Here is a 20,117-nt window from a genome sequence, read left to right on the forward strand (position 1 = left end):
ACCGTGAAATAAGTCTAATGGCACAGTCATTAGAAAACTTAATAGTCAAATAAAAAGCACTTTAAAATCGTCACAGTATTCACAGTGTTGCTTAATTTTACACATCCAGCAAAATGATTGCAAATAAATCGTAAATACCCAACATATCGCGCAGCCCTACTCAAGTCTATCCTTTATGTTCTTACATGAACCTCAAATAATTGAATAATTAATGTAATTCACTTCATGTGAATAACTGCAAAAAATTGTTTTAATCAAATAAAGCATCTGTTTTATCACATTCTTTACACTGAAAAAAAACACAACATCTCTGGAGACGAGTGATATGTATGTCAAAGCTATTAACTAACGCTTGTTCATGGGAAATGGCAAGTGTATTCTGGGGAGCCCTGCTGGAAACAATGGCACCGCTCATGTGATTCAACATGATGACAATAGCCACAGACAGGAAAAGAAGCGCATTACCCAATGAAACTAATTAAAATGCATTTTGAGTGTGACACAAAGGAGGGATTAGATGACAGAGAGGATAAGAAGATAGTATGCTAACAATGCACTATTGTGCTGATTTTTGCAGTCAGTGGTAGACAAGTCCTATGTAATATCTGTCTGAAGAATTAATCATTCATAATTCTAGGAGCTGTCACAAAGATTGCATATGTTAAGGAATTTCCATCAATCATGAACCATGGGTTTATTCCACATTCTAGATTCCTATGGAGGAGACACAACAGAATGCTTTCATTACTACTTCTCAAAATCAGATCAATCTCAAAGTTAAAATTATATTTTCTGGAAATTCAACACAAAAATAGTTTAGTCATTTCTGCACTACTAGCGTCACCAAATGGAATAGCTAAAATAATGACTGTTATTTTCCGGAACATTCCCTTCTATTGGTCGGCCAAACAGAAACATCTGCATCCCATTATGTAACGCTAAGTACAAAAACAAAAGACTCAAAACAGTGAAAATAATTGGGCTGGCTGGATTAATACAGATTTCCTGATTCAATTTGTATTCACAAGCTTTTAACCTAAAACTGCACAGTACTGTATATATTTCTACATGTTTATTGTTTACATGCATAATTTGCTCTATTTACAAGTATTTACATTGATATGTAGGACAAGCGCTTAAACGGTACTGTCTCTTTAAGAAATGCAGCAGTTCAGCAAGCATCTCACAGAAGTGTTATGGTTGAGCGCATATTAATGAGAGTGAAGTCGTATGGCTTCATTACCACATCTGTGCTTTGTGTGATTAGAATGAAATGTTTCTTTTTATTATTATTATTGTATTTTTTTTTTATCAATAACTGACTGCAAGGAAAACAGAAAGGGTATAAATTATATTTATATATTACAACCTTTCTGTTTTCCATGCACGCTATATATATATATACTACTATATACAGTGCATTCAGAAAGTATTCAGACCACTTCATTCTTTTCACATTTTGTTATGTTGCAGCCTTATGCAAAAATGCTTTAAATTATTGTTTTTTCACATCAATCTACACTCCATACCCCACAATGTCAAAGCAAAAAACAGATTTGTGATAACTTTGCATGTTTCTCCCATCTCCATGATCTCTGAGTGACCATCGGGTTCTTGGTCACCTCTCTTACCAAGGCCCTTCTCCCCCCGATTGCTCAGTTTGGCCATGCGGCCAGCTCTAGGAAGAGTCCTGATTCTTCAAAACTTCTTCCATTTAAGAATTACGGAGGCCACTGTGCTCTTGGAACCTTCAATGCAGCCAAAATTTTTTTGTAGCCTTCCTTAGATCTGTGCCTCGACACAATCCTGTCTCTGAGCTCTGCAGGCAGTTCCTTTGACCTCATGGCTTGGTTTTCGCTCTGATATGCATTTTCAGCTGTGAGACCTTATATAGACAGGTGTGTGCCTTTCCAAATCATGTCCAATCAATTGAATTTGCCACATGTGGACTCCAGTCAAAGTGTAGAAACATCTCAAAGATGATCCAGAGAAATGGGATGCACCTGAATACTTCTGTCAATGTGATATTTCAGTTTTTTCTTTTTAATAAATTTGCAAAGTTATCAAAAATCTGGTTTTTGCTTTGTCATTATGTATTTATATTACAATATAGTAAAAATAATGAAGGGTTGCAAAAGTATTCTTAAGGGAACTTCACTGCTATAATCACAACAGTGCTTAGTTTTACATTGCCAGCCAAATCACTGCAAAAATATTGTGAATATTCAATATATATTGCCCAGCCCTACACATGAACAATGCAATACCTCAAGCAAGATAAATGAGCATTATTTTCTTTCATTTATTTATTTCTGGTGCTAAATCTCTACCGGTTGGAAAATGTTTACCGATGCACAGTATATACCCTCATACTCCTCAGCCCTTGTTCAGAATAAGTAGGAGCTTGAATTTGGACGACTCAGGAGGGTTTATTTTGGATATTAGATGCCACATGTCAAAGAGGTGCCATGTTGATATGTGTTCAAACTTAAAGAGCCAGATTGCGTGCGATGGAAGAAAGGAAACACTAGTGTTCGCTAATGGCTGTTATTAAGCAGCACCAACACTCATTGGGGGTTAAAGGTCAAACTGACAACTGCCCTGGGGCAGAGGGAGTGAGAGGTGTTTGCTGATTGGCTACAGAGCACAAGACTACCACTCCACTCTATTGTTAGTGTGAAAAAAGCAATATAAATTACAAAAAAACTGTGATAGAAATATTTTCCAAGACCATTTTAACAAGCAGTCTTGGCAACAGTAGGGCTCCGGGAGTAAAAATCTCTTTCATGTTCTCCAAAGAGAACTTGACTTTCAATTATAAACCTTTTATAATGTATAAACCTTTCAAGATAGGTATGCTTCTGTAACTTCATTTAAAAATGATAATTATAATTGTATTTAATTAATAAGCTCTTAAAGGGAGAATTTTCATTTTTTGGTAAAATATCTCTTTAAATGAAGTCATCTAAATAATGCAGCCCATCTCATTTTCTGGATATTAAGATAAAACTGTGTCCAAGATCAATTTGATTAGCAAATAATCAAATCCCTCATGCACAAAATATTCAGAGCCATATGACTAAGCAAAAGGAATTACCACTCTTAAAAGGCATTAGGACACTGCAGCCAAATAGGGAATTAATTAGTCTGAGAGATGCAAAGCGCACAAAGTCCGAGACGTAAAATATTTAAGGAAGGCCTTCTCGAATTTCGCAACTCCCCCCCAGCTTACTCAACATGAAATGATTGGCTGATGATAATAAAAAATTATTCATTGTGAGTGACTGGGGCTTGGCACCAGACACCACAATAAGCCACATTGTGTTTCATGACAAACGCAGCCAGCCCCCTCACTTTAAAATATAACGTCCACAATAGCTGCCCAGAGGGGGTGACAAACTTCATAAAAGATCACCACACTGCATTAACATTTATTTGAATTTCCTTTTTCTGAAACAAATGCAGATACATCCACACATACACACACAGGAATGAGCTGTACGATAGAGCTAAAACAATTATGTCTAGATATTATTCATCCTTTTGACGATAGTCATTAAATACATTATGTCGATATTTATGTATTTGCTCTGACAAATCATTGATTAAAAATAAATAAATAGGAACCATCATTTCAACCAATGTTTAATGCAATAAGTAAAATATAGTACAAAATTATGAAGTGTTGCAATAGTATTATTTAGGAAACTCACTGCTATAATCACAACAGTGCTTAGTTTTACATTGCCACCCAAATCACTGCAAAAAATATTGTGAATATTCAATATATATTGCCCAGCCTTACACAAGAACAATGTAATACCTCAAGCAAGATAAATGAGCATTATTTTTCCATCTGGTATTGGTAACTTTTGTTATGTTTTTCCTCTTCCCACTAAACCTCAGGTTGTTGGGGGGGGTTATAGGAGAAGTCACATTAATAACATGACTGTTGTTTCAGGCTCTGTAATGGACAGACAATAAAACTATTCATTTCCTCAAAGGTCATGCCTGGGAGACGTGCACATTGTCAGAGTGTCTGCTGGCACGGACGCTATCTCACCTCGCATACTTCAGCTTAAGGAGTCCTGCCTTCTGGAAATGACGGAAATGGGGCAAAGTAACAAAAACAAATAGGTTTGGACTTGAAACCGAGCAATAATTACAGCCCAAGCGATCACTCCCTACAAGACTCTTTCCCTGTTTTGTGTTTAAAAAATGACTCGGCCATTATTGGTGAACCAACAGATTTTTTCCATTTCAATTCCCGTTTAACAGATTTGGAAACACTGGCTCCAGCGCCTGGCTTCAGTCAGTGAATAATGTTATAAGAAGATCAGAAAGTTCTAATGGACAATAAGCCCTGTAAACTTCCAGCAGTCCTGCTAATTTGAAAAACAAGTTGGTTAGAAAAACAACAATGACTGGAATATTGGCTCTAATTGAGTGAAGAGCAAACAGACTTATCTAGATCACTTTAAAAACCCCATGAAATCAAAATGAGAGTTCTTTGGCTTTAAGTACGTTTATTAGATTTGAAACCATCTATACACAGTTTGAACTTTTTCCTCCAGGAAAACAGACCAAAAATATTGATGTCTCATCTTGCACTTACAGGTGTTTCTAAAGGTGTCAGGTGTCCACTGAAATGCTCCCTAGAATAAGAATGTCCCTCCCAATGACAAACAACAGTATGTAGCAAATCATGGTTTACAGCTGTGATGTAAAAGTTATTGGATATTTAAAAAAAGTATTGAGCCCGTGAATATGCCACGTCCTAACTTACTGTTTCGATAGGAAACATGTCAACACCACCAAGCTATTTCCTCTTAAAGAAGTTAATGTTTTTGCTCAACTTTCTTTAAGGACTACTGAAATGTCAAAAGCCTTTTTCATTTAGTTTGGTTGAATGGGGCTGCTGTTTTTTATAAATACTGTCTACATTTTTAAGCAAAATTTTATAACAAATGCTGAAGCAAGCTTCACTGTGGCTAAAATATTACAATAATGTACAAAGAAATATGGTCTATCTACATAATAATAAGTTTTGCTATGTGCGCCTCAAATACAGGACACAGTTTCCTGCCCACAATCCCCATGTACCAACATCATTTGTATTTAGTCCAGAATATATTACCCTGGCTGTGAAAGCTAACATATCATCTGTTTTTCTGTGTTTCACTCTCTTTTGCATTAGTTCTCTGCCTGTGTCAGCACAAACGTCTGTGTGCATTGCCATTTTCAGGACATAAAAATGAAAATCACATTGATTTTGGTCACAAATCAACTGTAGCATTAATGTTTTTAAAATGGATGACATTCAGCAGACAGAGTCTGCCAATATCCCCAGCATGCATAGAGCCAAAAATGGTCTTTATCAGAAACTATTATGAATAGAACAGATACAGATGAATAAATGTGCTGCTTTTCGTTTTGTTTTATTTTATTTTTTATGTTTTAACTGTTCCTGCCGTAGGGTCTTTCTAGATATATGTATGAATATATATATATATATATATATATATATATATATAGCTAAATAGATACGATAGCTAGACAGATATACGATAGATAGATAGATAGATAGATAGATAGATAGATAGATTGCTAGCTAGACAGCTTCGATAGATAGCTATCTAGCTAGACAGATACTATAGCTAAACAGATATGATATATACAGTTGTTGCCAAAAATACTGGCACCCTTGGTTAATATGAGCAAAGAAGTCTGTGAAAAATAAGTCTTTATTGTTTATCCTTTTGACCTTTCATTCAAAATATTCACAAAAATCTATCCTCTAATGGATATCAAACAATTGCAAACACAATAATTTGGCTTGTGTGTTACCTCATATTTATACCCCTCTGAAACAGGAAGTCATGGCTGAACAATTCATGTTCCTTGTCACCCAGTGCACTAAAAAATGTAAAATATGAATGGGAATATACTTCAGATATATTTTACTCATAAGAATTTCTATGGGTGCCAATAATTGTGGCAAACGTGTTTTGGAGAAAAATATTTATTTAATTATGAGATTTTTCCCCCCTTTCATTTAGTTTACTTCAAATAAAGATTAGATTTTTGTGAATATTTTGAATTAAAAATCAAAAGGATAAACAATAAAGATATATTTTTCACAGCCTGCTTTGCTCATATTTACCAAGGGTGCCAATATTTTTGGCCACAACTGTAGATAGATAGATAGATAGATAGATAGATAGATAGATAGATAGATAGATAGATAGACTGATTGATTGATTAGATGTTATTGTGGATACATTCTGTTCAGATACACTGGCGGCCATAAGTTTGGAATAATGTACAGATTTTTGGTTTCTGTTTCGGAAGGAAATTGGTACTTTAATTCACCAAAGTGTCATTCAACTTATCACAAAGTATAGTCAGGACATTACTGATGTAAAAAACAGCACCATCACTATTTGAAAAAAAGTAATTTTTGATCAAATCTAGACAGGCCCCATTTCCAGCAGCCATCACTCCAACACCTTATCCTTGAGTAATCATGCTAAATTGCTAATTTGGTACTAGAAAATCGCTTGCCATTATATCAAACACAGCTGAAATCTATTTGGTTTGTTAAATGAAGCTTAACATTGTCTTTGTGTTTGTTTTTGAGTTGCCACAGTATGCAATAGACTGCAAAAAATGGCAAAAAAGAAACAGCTTTCTCTAGAAACTCTTCAGTCAATCATTGTTTTGAGGAATGAAGGCTATACAATGCTTGAAATTGCCAAAAAAAAAAAAAAAACTGAAGATTTCATACAAAGGTGTACACTACAGTCTTCAAAGACAAAGGACAACTGGCTCTAACAAGGACAGAAAGAGATGTGGAAGGCCAGATGTACAACTAAACAAGAGGATAAGTACATCAGAGTCTCTAGTTTGAGAAATAAACGCCTCACATGCCCTCAGCTGACAGCTTCATTGAATTCTACCCGCTCAACACCAGTTTCATGTACAACAGTTAAGAGAAGACTCAGGCCTTATGGGAAGAATTGCAAAGAAAAAGCCACTTTTGAAACAGAAAAAAAAAAAAAAAAGGTTAGAGTAGGCAAAGAAACACAGACATTGGACAACAGATAATTGGAAAAGAGTGTTATGGATCTTAACCCCATTGAGCTTTTGTGGGATCAGCTAGAATGTAAAGTGCGTGAGAAGTGCCCGACAATACAGCCACATCTATGGCAAGTGCTACAGGAAGCGTGTGGTGAAATGTCATCTGAGTATTTGGACAAACTGACCGCTAGAATGCCAAAGATCTGCATTGCTGCACATTGTGCAATTTAATTTTTCACATTATTAATGTCCTGACTATACATTGTGATCAGCTGAATGCCACTTTGGTGAATAAAAGTACCAATTTCTTTCCATAAGAGCAAATTCTGTACATTATTCCGCCAGTGTATGTTGTTAGGCTCTATTGTTTACTTGCAGGCGCTGTAATTGTGCGGATACATCACATCCGCTGTGAAAGAGAAGGCATTTGTGATTATATCAAAACCCTCCAGGTGCTGCTCAAATGAGCTCTCAAACACAACTGAAAATACAAGACATTTTCCCTTCTCACGCTCCATGCAAATCAACACCTGATCTCCTTAAAGATTCCCTATCCGGCGTTTAGTTACCGTATACTTATTATGTTCCATTTCATACACAGATAGCACACAGGGTGGAGTCTAAACACACGGTGCATCTGATAAGAACCAGCCATTGTTCAAACACAACAACTCATGCTTCTAGAGTCTTATATATCATATATCATATATAGAACATACTAGTGTTAGCTAGAAAGAGCCTCTACTGAACCCAACGACACGGGATTATATTATGATAGCAGACAAGTAAACAGATTTAGTTTACTTATAGATTTATTAATATTATTAATGTTTTTGTAAGTAATTATCAATTATTTATGCCATTATATGTATGCAAAGTTGTAATCTTAATTGTCGCAAATTTATTTTCTTTTTCATTTCAGCCTTAAAATGTCTTATATTGCTACCCACTTCTCACATGAGTAAAACAGCACTTATCGGTAGACTAGCGCATTATTGAAGAACTGAAAATTGATACTTCTTATTTTTATATGTTTAAGTGTCCGATAACTGATATGTAGAAACCAATTTTTAATTACTGTTTATTTCTGTTTTTTCACCAAATAAAAATACAGTTTTTAGGAACAATTATTTTAAAGGCCCACAATTATACACTAGTAAGCATGATTAAGACATTAATTAATAATTAACTGAAAGTAGAGTAAGGCTATTTTAGCCATAGTTTACATAATTTCTCATTTTTGTGTTAAAAGTAATGCAATTAATGCTCATTTTCAGAGATCCATCATAATCAAGCTTACTAAACAAAATGCCAGTAAATGAGGCTAATAAGTATTGGTTTTACAAAGTTATTACTAACAAATTAATAAAATCTTCTATTAAAGACAACTTGACCCCTTTTCTAAAGTGAAAATTTTACCTATTAAACGTATTGGTTTGTATTGCATTTATTAGGTGGTATTTGTGTTTATTTAAGTATATTAAGACAGTAATTATGTATAATTAGTATTGATTTAACTAATTAAATGCTATCATTTTAAAGACAATCACCTGTTCTAAAGTAAAAATTTTACCTACTTAAGTTATTGGATTGTTTTGCACTTATTAGGTGGTATTTTAAGTTTATTGAACTATATTAAGGTAGTAATTATTAGTACTGGTTTTACTAAATTGTTACTTATGAACTGCATTAAATGAAATACTACTTATGAACTAATTTCATTCAATGTAATTAAATTTAAAATAAAGGCAATTTTATTTATTTGTTAATTTTTTTTTTACATTTATAAGGTTTTTATATTTTAGTAATTTATTAGTAACAGAATTGAAAGGCCAATACTAATTTGCCTAAATTACTGGCTTAATATAGTTTAGTAAACTTGAAATTTGATCACTGAAACAGAGCATTAATTACATTACTTTCTACACAAAAATAAGACATAGTTATAAGACAAATTGTATGCCTAATTATGGCTAAGATAGTCTCACACTACATTCTGTTAATTATTAATTAATGTCTTATTCATGCTTAACTAGTGCATTACTGTGGACCCTTAATATAAAGTTTTAACAAATATTTATTATAAATGTATACGTTTTTTTATTAAGTAATAATTATTTATGCAAATATATTTATGCAAAGTTGCAATCAAAATGGTCGCAAACAAATTTTCTTCATTTTGGACTTAAAATGTCTTCAATCTCTTGTGCTTAAATGCTTAAATTGCAACTCGCTTCTCAACTGAGAGAAAATGGCAGATCTTAGACTAGAAGATTGTTACTGAAGAACTGATACGCGATTAAGTAAAAAAGTGTTAAGTATCAGTCAAAACGATTATTTGTTATTATAAAATCCACACAGCTTCATCACACTATAACAAGGCCGGGGGTGGTATGTTAATTACAAGATTAAAAATCTATTAAGCCAATTTCAAGTTATTTATTTATTTATTTATTTTCCATTTCCTTGTTTGTTTGTTTGTTTTTTTAAGTTCAGCTTTAACTAACTTTTTCCCTTATCTAAGAAAACTTCTTGGCCGCTGACACAGAATGTGAGCATGTATTAGCAAAACTGGTTGAGTTTGTTACTGCTGAAATGAAATGTGACTAAATAATTACTGCTGCCACTTGCCACTTATTTTGCAACCTAAATATGCACTTTTATATTACAAAAGGTTACTCACACTTAGTAAGTGTATCTGGAAACTTTTGCCAATTAACTGGGAATATTTTTGTTTTGATGCAGAGATAATCTATCAGTGCACCTCAAAGACGTCTAGCTGCAGTGAAAATGATATTTCTGAGAGGCACAAAAAAGCATTTAGTTGGAGAGGGCAGAACCAAACTGGAACATCATTAAATCTACAGTACTTTCAAGGGCAGTCCAAAGATCTGCATTATTATTATACAGCATCCCAGAGCACTCTGACACGAGCCTAATATGGCAGAATCCTTATAGCTATCCTCTCGTTTCCCTCGAGACAGGGCTAAAATTATTGCAGTCCCTCTGTCAAAAGCACACAGCAAAGCAAGACCTGTAAAAATCAAATTATTGCAGACTGTGTGAATCAGAACGCAAGGTTCTCAAAAGACAGACAGACAGACAAATACTGTAGATAGATAGATACACAGACAGACAGACAGATAGATGGCAAAATATACTGCAATACTGCATTTAAGATGATAAACAATGTGTGAATTGATTATAAATGCTATTTTTTTATGGCTTCCTCATAATTGCCTTGGCAGTCTATTGCTGGCTGCCATCCACATACCAGACAGGGGTGTTTTAATTATTAAAACACCCCCTATTTGTGCAGGTGAACAACTGCGTTTTTATTTGTCATCAATTATATCCAAATGTCTTATTTTAACAACAACATGAGCAGAATGTTTTTTTTATAAGTGACTGACTCAACTGTCATAACACTTGTAGACAACTTTCCATCTTAACCTGAGAAAAGGTGCGTCAAAACTCCCCAGGTGAAAAAATAAAAGCACAACATGTCGGGAAACCATTCTACTCAATCCAAATCCATTTCATAACCACCTCTGATCTCATATTTAAAGGCACATGAGTGTGACCCTGTAATTTATGATCATTTATTTCCTTTAAATGACAAATGGACGTTTTGAGAATACACACAAATGTCAGCTGTGGACACTAAGTTGATGTGGTTGATTCAAATGAGTGTTTTAATTTAATTAAAGTCTTACACTGACAGAGTTGCCCTGCTGAATATTCCTAACAAAGAGAGAGAGAGAGAGAGAGAGAGAGAGAGAGATGGTCCCTGGTCCTGTTCCAGGATATTTACACTGTAAAAAATGTCTGCAATTTTAATGGTATAAGACTGTAAAAATGCTATAGAAATAAAACTTTAATTGATTAACGAATATTAAGAGTAAAATATACAGAATTTATATATGTATATATATATATATATATATATATATATATATATTTATTTTTTTTAAAAGACAATACAGTAGTTTTTACAATAACATTTTGTAAAAATAAAATTTTTTAGATGTAAAAAGTATGATTTTCCTGTATAATTAATGGTAGAAATTTACATTATGTTTAACAAGAGAGTACATGTACTTTTTACAGTAAATTATTGTTAAAATTACAGTAAAAAACAATAATTCCCTGCATGACCCATCATATTTCATTATATTTTATGGGAACAGTTATGTTTCTTCTTATTTTTAATATCAGTTACGTACATTGGGGTGTTCTGTTTTAAATTTAATGTAGTTTAGTTAATGTTTACTGCATTATTTCAATTTCACATGTGTTACCCTGATGGTGTTTAGTGTTTGTGTGAGCGACACTGAGCACTGTCTCTAAGTGTTTATTGGTCATTGCTCCTAGAAGAGCCACTATTGGTGAACTTCATGTCAACATGTGCTCTTCTGTAATTTTTACGGTGATTAACAATACCTTATAAAGTAAAAAGAGGATTTTTACAGTTTCAGAAGGTTAATATCAAGTTTGATGTTTTTTTTTTTTACTGTAAATTTAACAGATTCTTTTCTTTTTTTTTCTTTTTTTTTACAGTGTCATCGTGGTCATGTAAATTACAACAGTTTTAAACTGTACAATTTACAGGTTGTTCTGTAAAGTTGTTTACATATGTACTGTATGTTTTACATAATTATACTGGCAACCACAGCTGCCAATATATTTCTGTTTTTTTTTCAGTGTAGCTTATCAAGTGTATCTCAAGGCACTCTGAGCAAATTCATTTAGCATCATGACAACGCAAACACTCTCCTACAGTCATTAAAAAGCGACTTATTAAAATTACAAAAATGTACACACAACAGGCACACATATAATAAGGTTACACGATCGACAGCAAATACATCACAAACCTTTTTTTGTCCAGCTATTGAATGTAATTTGCAGCTGTAGCCTGCACGTAAGCTACAGTGACAAAGCATCCATTATCTCATAGGAAGCTCATACATCAGCCCACTCAAAAGCATGTTTATTTTCACACTCAGAGACAAAGACATATGCAAATTCTAGTAACTGTCAAAGTAAAAACCCCTCCACTACCACATAAGTATTATATTGACCAAAATGAAGGGGGTGATATGTATGCTTAATCCTTCAATGGCTTTTTAACCTGCTTCAGAACACATTCAAATGCGATGCATTAAAAATGTATTCTTTTGAATTCTACAGTATTCTGTCTGTTCCAAAGAAGCAAGTTTGAAGAATCAGTGATATTTCGGTTTGGCCTTTTTTAACTGCCAGCAACAGACAGATTTATGCATTTGCTCTGAAATGGCAATTAGAGGAACCAAGATTTCCATCATTGTAAATTAAGCAAAATAAATTCTATATGTATAATGGAAGAAGTAAAATGCAGTAAACAAACAAAAAAAAACCATAGTCTCTTTCAAGGCAAGTCAGTCCACTTTGGAATGCACCCAGGCAGCTTTTTCCTATAGATACAAGTGGCATAAAAGTACAGTTCCTATCTACTTGAATAGGGAAAGACTGAAATCTCCAAAACAGTTGCTCAAGATTACGATCATACAACATATTTCAAATCAGAATTAAAATCTGACAACAATGGTGTCATAAATTGTGGTTCTTTGGCTCAGATCATGCTAAAAAACAAAAAATTTTAGGCTGGTCCAGCAAATGTGCATGTGCATTCTTGAGACGAACAATAGGCGATGTTTTTATCTGAAAGTTGATTGGCTCTTTTACCTGTAAGGCAGAACATCTGCCATATTGGGTGTTCTCCCATTCATTTTAATACAAGCGCTCCATCTCAAATACATAGTCTCTGGTAAAAATACGGGCTGGGTAAAAATATTGATTTTCTAATTCATCGTGATCTTTATTTGAATGATCCCGTTTTTGATTCTTAAAATTCCAAGGTCGATCTTTTACTCTATGCACAACCCTCAACAATGCGAGTAAATCTCTCGCATATGCGACCAAGTTTTGCGCTATGCGAATAAAAATGTCTGTGATTAGCCACTGGCTGGTACATTTTCAGATTTCACTTGCCAGTGAAGTTCATCACCGAGATCCTTTCACTGCAGGTTGAGAGTAAAAGGTTGGTTTAGCTTGTTCTGTGTAACGTGTGTCCAAAGACGAGATCCCCACAATCCATTTGTCATTCAATAATGTCTCTTGTTCAGTCAGTTGTAGAGCAAAAACAACAAAATAGAAACATTTCATTCTAATCACACATTGCACGGATGCAGTAAATAAACTGTGCAACTCCACTCTGGTTGATATGTGCTCAACCAAAACACTTCTGAGACTCTCGCTGGACTGCCACTTTTCTTAAAAAGATACATATAATATTTTCAATTTCCTAATATCACGTATTTATTGATGGAATACATGGAATTTGTTCATTTTAAAAAGCTAAAATGTGACCAAAATGGTAAAATATGTAAATGCATATTTTCGAAATGTACTAAGTTAGAAGGTCCCCTGTATAATTAACAGCATTAGCTGAGAGATTATTTATTTAATATGTAAGCAAAATAGACAATGTACCGTACCTAAAATACACTCAAAATATTGGAATCAAATCGAAACAAAATTGGAATTGAAATGAAGCTTGTGAATCAGAATCAAATCAGGAAATCTGCAGCCCATTAACATCCACCCCTAGTAAAAATGTATTTTAAAAAAATCAAGGCATGTTTATCAATAAATGACAACGTAAGTATGATATTCAATCATTTTCATTTATATGCAACAATTTAACAATGCATACTAATATAGTTACAAACCAGCTATAGCAATTTCTACAGCTATAGTATAGTAATAAAGCAGGTGGTATCCGCAATACTGACCTACCCTGCAGATGGTTCTCAGCCAGAAAAGGCTTAGTAACCTCACAGTTACCGTGTGGATTACTATTAGCAGCTCTAAACTGCTAAGGGGTGCTATAATCATAGAATTTCAATAGGCGAGAGCTGAACGCCTCAAAGCTCTTTCTCGCAACGTCACAACCATTCTGTTGGTGACTGTAATGCAAGTTAAGCTTGTTCTGCCAACAACTAAGGGAGACTAAGGATCATTTTGGTTGACTACCTACTGTACAAAATTCATGTTGTGAAATCTTTCTGTAACTATGTCAACCACTAAATAAAATACATTACTACCATTTTTACCCATCATGGAGTTTGACAGATGATTATTTGTGTGCCTGTAGTGTGTACATTCTTGACCTACTTGATACAACCCATATCGGTCAACAACTACCTTAGACTGGCCATGCTACTTCTTATTACAACAGCCTCGTAAACATCTAAACAAAGAATTATATGGAACCAATAATACATTTGCACCTGAACCTGAAGTTTAAACATTCAGAATTGTTTTGGAACAGACACTTTTGCTTAAATTGAGCATAACCTTGAAGAACTGAACAAATAATGTTTTGCTAAATCAGATTCTTACCGAGCAATCAAAGGAAGTGTAATCAAACTGGGTGTGATCTGTCTCCACATTAATGAGCATTTACACACCATATTGTTCTCAGTTAATGAGAGACGCAAATAGCAGGAGGAAACAGCGCAAAGGGAGATGAATACAGGAGTGACACCCAGTCTGTTTAAACAAGCGTCATACTTAAACACTTTCTTGTTGTATCATGTACAAGTACTTAGTTTCTACTCAACATAAAAAAGTAGATTTAATGATCACAGAAAGAAACAGGCATGCTGTGTAATTATCAAAGAAGCCAGGCAGTTAGTCAAGACAAAAAACAAGTTTTTGTCTTGAATGTTATTTAAATACATATGTGAAGTGGGATTTGTGTGATTAAATGCTCATAGCAACACACTGAAGGTCATAAAATCAAAAATGAATTTATTTACTTCCTTAACACACATTCCTGATCTTATTGTGCTTGATTCATCAGTGCACGTAATTACAAAAAACAAAATAATAATAATAATCTTTGTTATCACTTGCTCTGCATCTGCAATCTTATTTTTCTTTCTAGCTGATATTTACAAATCCAAGGAGGTCCATAATGCCTGTCTGTTAGGATTCTCATTCATCTCAGAATATCCCGTTACACTTGGAAATATGGCAGAATACGGAAGTGAAATGGTTGTGAAATACATTTCATGTTGACTTAAGACATAAGTATTTAATAACATACATCAAAGGTCTCTGTACTTTGTCTGCAGTGTCTTTTCCCTGAACCTATCATGTGCTTTTTAGAGGAAATTACTATAATAAAGATATAGCAGTTCACTCAAATACTACCATAATCAAACCATCGTGCTTTTTCTACAATACTACTGTGATGGGAAAACTACTTGAAAATGTAGTTTCCCAAGCTACATGATACTCTAATAGTTCACCTTGAGTCAAGTCACTCTATTGAAAAAGTAGTTTGCAACACTACGAGCATACTTACATAAAGTAGCTAACTACACTGAAGCTATTTAAGAGGGAACCAGCTTTATAATATATATTACTAATAATATAATTTATATATATATATATATATATATATATATACAGGTTCATCTCAATAAATTAGAATGTCGTGGAAAAGTTCATTTATTTCAGTAATTCAACTCAAATTGTGAAACTCGTGTATTAAATAAATTCAATGCACACAGACTGAAGTAGTTTAAGTCTTTGGTTCTTTTAATTGTGATGATTTTGGCTCACATTTAACAAAAACCCACCAATTCACTATCTCAAAAAATTAGAATACATCATAAGACCAATAAAAAAACATTTTTAGTGAATTGTTGGCCTTCTGGAAAGTATGTTTATTTACTGTATATGTACTCAATACTTGGTAGGGGCTCCTTTTGCTTTAATTACTGCCTCAATTCGGTGTGGCATGGAGGTGATCAGTTTGTGGCACTGCTGAGGTGGTATGGAAGCCCAGGTTTCTTTGACAGTGGCCTTCAGCTCATCTGCATTTTTTGGTCTCTTGTTTCTCATTTTCCTCTTGACAATACCACATAGATTCTCTATGGGGTTCAGGTCTGGTGAGTTTGCTGGCCAGTCAAGCACACCAACACCATGGTCATTTAACCAACTTTTGGTGCTTTTGGCAGTGTGGGCAGGTGCCAAATCCTGCTGGAAAATAAAATCAGCATCTTTAAAAAGCTGGTCAGCAGAAGGAAGCATGAAGTGCTCCAAAATGTCTTGGTAAACGGGTGCAGTGACTTTGGTTTTCAAAAAATACAATGGACCAACATCAGTAGATGACATTGCACCCCAAATCATCACTGACTGTGGAAACTTAACACTGGACTTCAAGCAACTTGGGCTATGAGCTTCTCCACCCTTCCTCCAGACTCTAGGACCTTGGTTTCCAAATGAAATACAAAACTTGCTCTCATCTGAAAAGAGGACTTTGGACCACTGGGCAACAGTCCAGTTCTTCTTCTCCTTAGCCCAGGTAAGACGCCTCTGATGTTGTCTGTGGTTCAGGAGTGGCTTAACAAGAGGAATACGACAACTGTAGCCAAATTCCTTGACACGTCTGTGTGTGGTGGCTCTTGATGCCTTGACCCCAGCCTCAGTCCATTCCTTGTGAAGTTCACCCAAATTCTTGAATTGATTTTGCTTGACAATCCTCATAAGGCTGCGGTTCTCTTGGTTGGTTGTGCATCTTTTTCTTCCACACTTTTTCCTTCCACTCAACTTTCTGTTAACATGCTTGGATACAGCACTCTATGAACAGCCAGCTTCTTTGGCAATGAATGTTTGTGGCTTACCCTCCTTGTGAAGGGTGTCAATGATTGTCTTCTGGACAACTGTCAGATCAGCAGATTGTGTAGCCTAGTGAACCAAACTGAGAGACCATTTTGAAGGCTCAGGAAACCTTTGCAGGTGTTTTGAGTTGATTAGCTGATTGGCATGTCACCATATTCTAATTTTTTGAGATAGTGAATTTGTGTGTTTTTGTTAAATGTGAGCCAAAATTATCACAATTAAAAGAACCAAAGACTTAAACTACTTCAGTCTGTGTGCACTGAATTTATTTAATACACGAGTTTCACAATTTGAGTTGAATTACTGAAATAAATGAACTTTTCCACGACATTCTAATTTATTGAGATGCACCTGTATATAGTGTTTGAAATAAAAAAAAAATTGGCACATGCGCCACTGTGGCTAGTAGTTTTCCAAGGTCACTAGCCTCTCAGCTTTATCACTAGCCTAGAACAGGGGTAGGATAGAACAGGAGCAAACATTTTCAATAATTTGTAATTTTTCAATAACTTGTCCATAATTCATGGAAGTTTTAACCTCTTCATTCTAAATTGTACTTGCCTATATTTAAGCTTGCCATTGTTCTAGCATTGTTTAACAGGGGCATTTGTAATGAGGCCATTACCACAAGTCAGACCATGTTCTAGCATTGTTTAACAGGGGCATTTGTAATGAGGCCATTACCACAAGTCAGACCATGGATGGCTCCACATTATTTTGGTTAGGTTAATGTTGATAGTCTTTTCTAATTAACTATTGTATTTGTTCTGAAAAAACAAATTATAATGTAGGGGCTGTCCAGCAGTCCGAGAGGTTTGACTTTATCCATATAGAACTTTCTACTACAATCTTCTCTGTAGACTTCAAATGGGTCACATATGTTTTGTATTCTCCGCCGGCCACCACGAAATCGAGTGAAACCCGACTGAATCACGCTCTGCACTGTCCCAGAGCACTGGTGGTCTCATCTCTGGAGTACGCTGATGTGTGCTGCGGCGGTTTAATTACAATTAAATTTGCTTTGGCAGCGGCTCCGAGTTGCCTGACATTCACAGAATTTTTAATGCCAAAGTGGCTAGTAAAACTGACAGAGTTACCCACCACTGCCGATTTTAACCCGCATTTGGCAGTTTGGCGGGTGTTCATCTCAAACCCTGTGTGTGTGTGTGTGTGTGTGTGTGTACATATATATATATATATATATATATATATATATATATATATATATATATATATATATATATATAAAACAGTTAGTTCCGGTCCTCGAATCTGATCCCACGTTCCATGAGTACTGATGGTCTCACACCATCAGCACTCGGATGCTTCACTGTGTTCGTGCCATTCTAAACTAAGGCGTAAGAGCAGTGCAGATGTGTTAAGAGCTATCTGTCTCTTTACATTTAATATTGTGACATTACATATTTTAGCCAGCAGGTGGCGACAAAAGACCATTTTTGTGTGTAATATGAGCCAGTTGGTGACATGAAGTCAGCGTCAGTCAGTGTTTACATTCAACAGCACTCCATGATCGCTCATATTACTACTAAACTACTAAAGCTAGGAAACTGCTTTAAACGGCTTTAAACTAAAAACTTCAGCATTAAGGCTCATCAAAGCTGAGAGACACAACAGACTGATTAATTACACAAACTCAAGTCGCTTACCTCTTACCAGAATTTCCACATTGGAGAGAAAATACTGTCCAAATTGGTGGAGGAAATTGCGGTTTCTATACTGAAAGACTCTTGCGCACCAGCTACCGCGAAATAGGGAGGAATACCCCTACTTGAAAGGCTATTTTTCCACTGAGAAAAAAGGATGAATTTCACCAAAATGACATTATCTCCAGAAAGATGACTAACAGACTACAGCATCATCAACAGGTGATCGCACACTCTCCACCTCTCTTTCTTTTAAAATGTACTTGTTTATTGAACTGTTGTATATAAGCAATATCACACTCGCAATCATGCTATATGGCCCTAAATCAGCACTGCTGTGATTGCCTACAGCACTCGGCCTGCGGCCAAATCACAGCAGTGCTGATGTAGGGCCATTTAGCACTCTTGCTTGTGTGATATTGCTTAAATATACAGTGTATATATATATATATATATATATATATATATATATATATATATATATATATATATATATATATATATATAAAATTTATCAGGCACAAAAAACAATGAGGATCTCAATTAGGTTGACAGCACTAAACTTGCACAAAAATGAACACAAAATATAATTTGAGTCAGAAAAAAAGTGACAAACATCAGCATTTACCTAAATAATTAGCTGCAACAAATAAGACATAAAATGCTGCACAAGAGCCTCTGTGCAGCAACTAAAACTAATTCCCTAAAATGAATCTGACTTCCAAAGGCTACATATGGGAGGATGAGTTATTTCCTCAGTTCATTATGCAATAAATCTGAGTACGCAATACAATGCAACATAAAAACAGCGAAGTAGCATTATGTCAAAAAGTAGCTTATTACTGAAAAAGTTGCACTTTTATCAAAAGATGCTGAACTACTGTCAAGCTACCGCAAAATGTTGTTAGATTTAGTTAGTTACTCCTCAACACTGCACCAAAATACAAGACTGTCACCTTCTCTCACTCTGTCTTCTCATGTATTTAGTGTCATTTGACAAACAGAAAGTGTGCATAATGAGAAATCATACTGTATACCGAGTTCAGCCTTCTCTTTGAGTACGTCTTTGAAGTTGAGGCCACTGTTGAGTGTAGACTCTCTGTATTTGTGGAGCACTTCTTTCTGGCAGTTCTTGCTGAGCTCCTTGAGAATGGTGGGTTTCAGGGGCATGGCCCGAAGACCCTTCTTCCAACACGACCAATCTGACACCGTCCATTTCACCAGATCCTCCAACTTCACAATGACCTTTTCTGAGACTGCGATAACTTCGTCCTGTCAAGAGACATATATGAAATGAGGCAGGACACAGGTGGGGTGAGTCAGTTTGAGTGTGTAACAGAGAAAGCAGGCTAAACACTCATGAATTTCAATTGAAAACATCTCTAAATAAAAACATGGCACTGATTTCTCAGCCTTGCCCCACTCTGTAGACGGTGCACACCAAGCGATATAATTACTCCAGCAGAACATCATGTTACTATTTAACTGAAAGAAGACTACGGCACAAGAACAAATGCATAGACAAAATCACATCCCTGAATAATTTATTTGGTCCGATTGCATCATCAACATGAGTACAAGCTGCAGCTGTTTACCAACAGAGCTTGGTAACAACTTGAGAATACATCAGCTTCA

At 35.0% G+C, this 20,117-nt stretch overlaps 1 protein-coding gene across 1 annotated transcript in view; it reads right to left on the reverse strand.

The window, feature by feature from the left end:
* LOC127423363 (AT-rich interactive domain-containing protein 5B-like) overlaps nt 1-20,117 on the reverse strand; it is a 177,402-nt gene that overhangs the window by 132,567 nt on the left and 24,718 nt on the right. The window contains exon 3 of the mRNA XM_051667609.1: nt 19,520-19,754. Coding sequence (XP_051523569.1) covers nt 19,520-19,754 — 235 coding nt within the window. The remainder of the gene's footprint in view (nt 1-19,519; nt 19,755-20,117) is intronic.

Source organism: Myxocyprinus asiaticus, chromosome 32 (genome assembly GCF_019703515.2).
Source record: "Myxocyprinus asiaticus isolate MX2 ecotype Aquarium Trade chromosome 32, UBuf_Myxa_2, whole genome shotgun sequence".
NCBI classification, from domain to species: Eukaryota; Metazoa; Chordata; class Actinopteri; order Cypriniformes; family Catostomidae; genus Myxocyprinus; species Myxocyprinus asiaticus.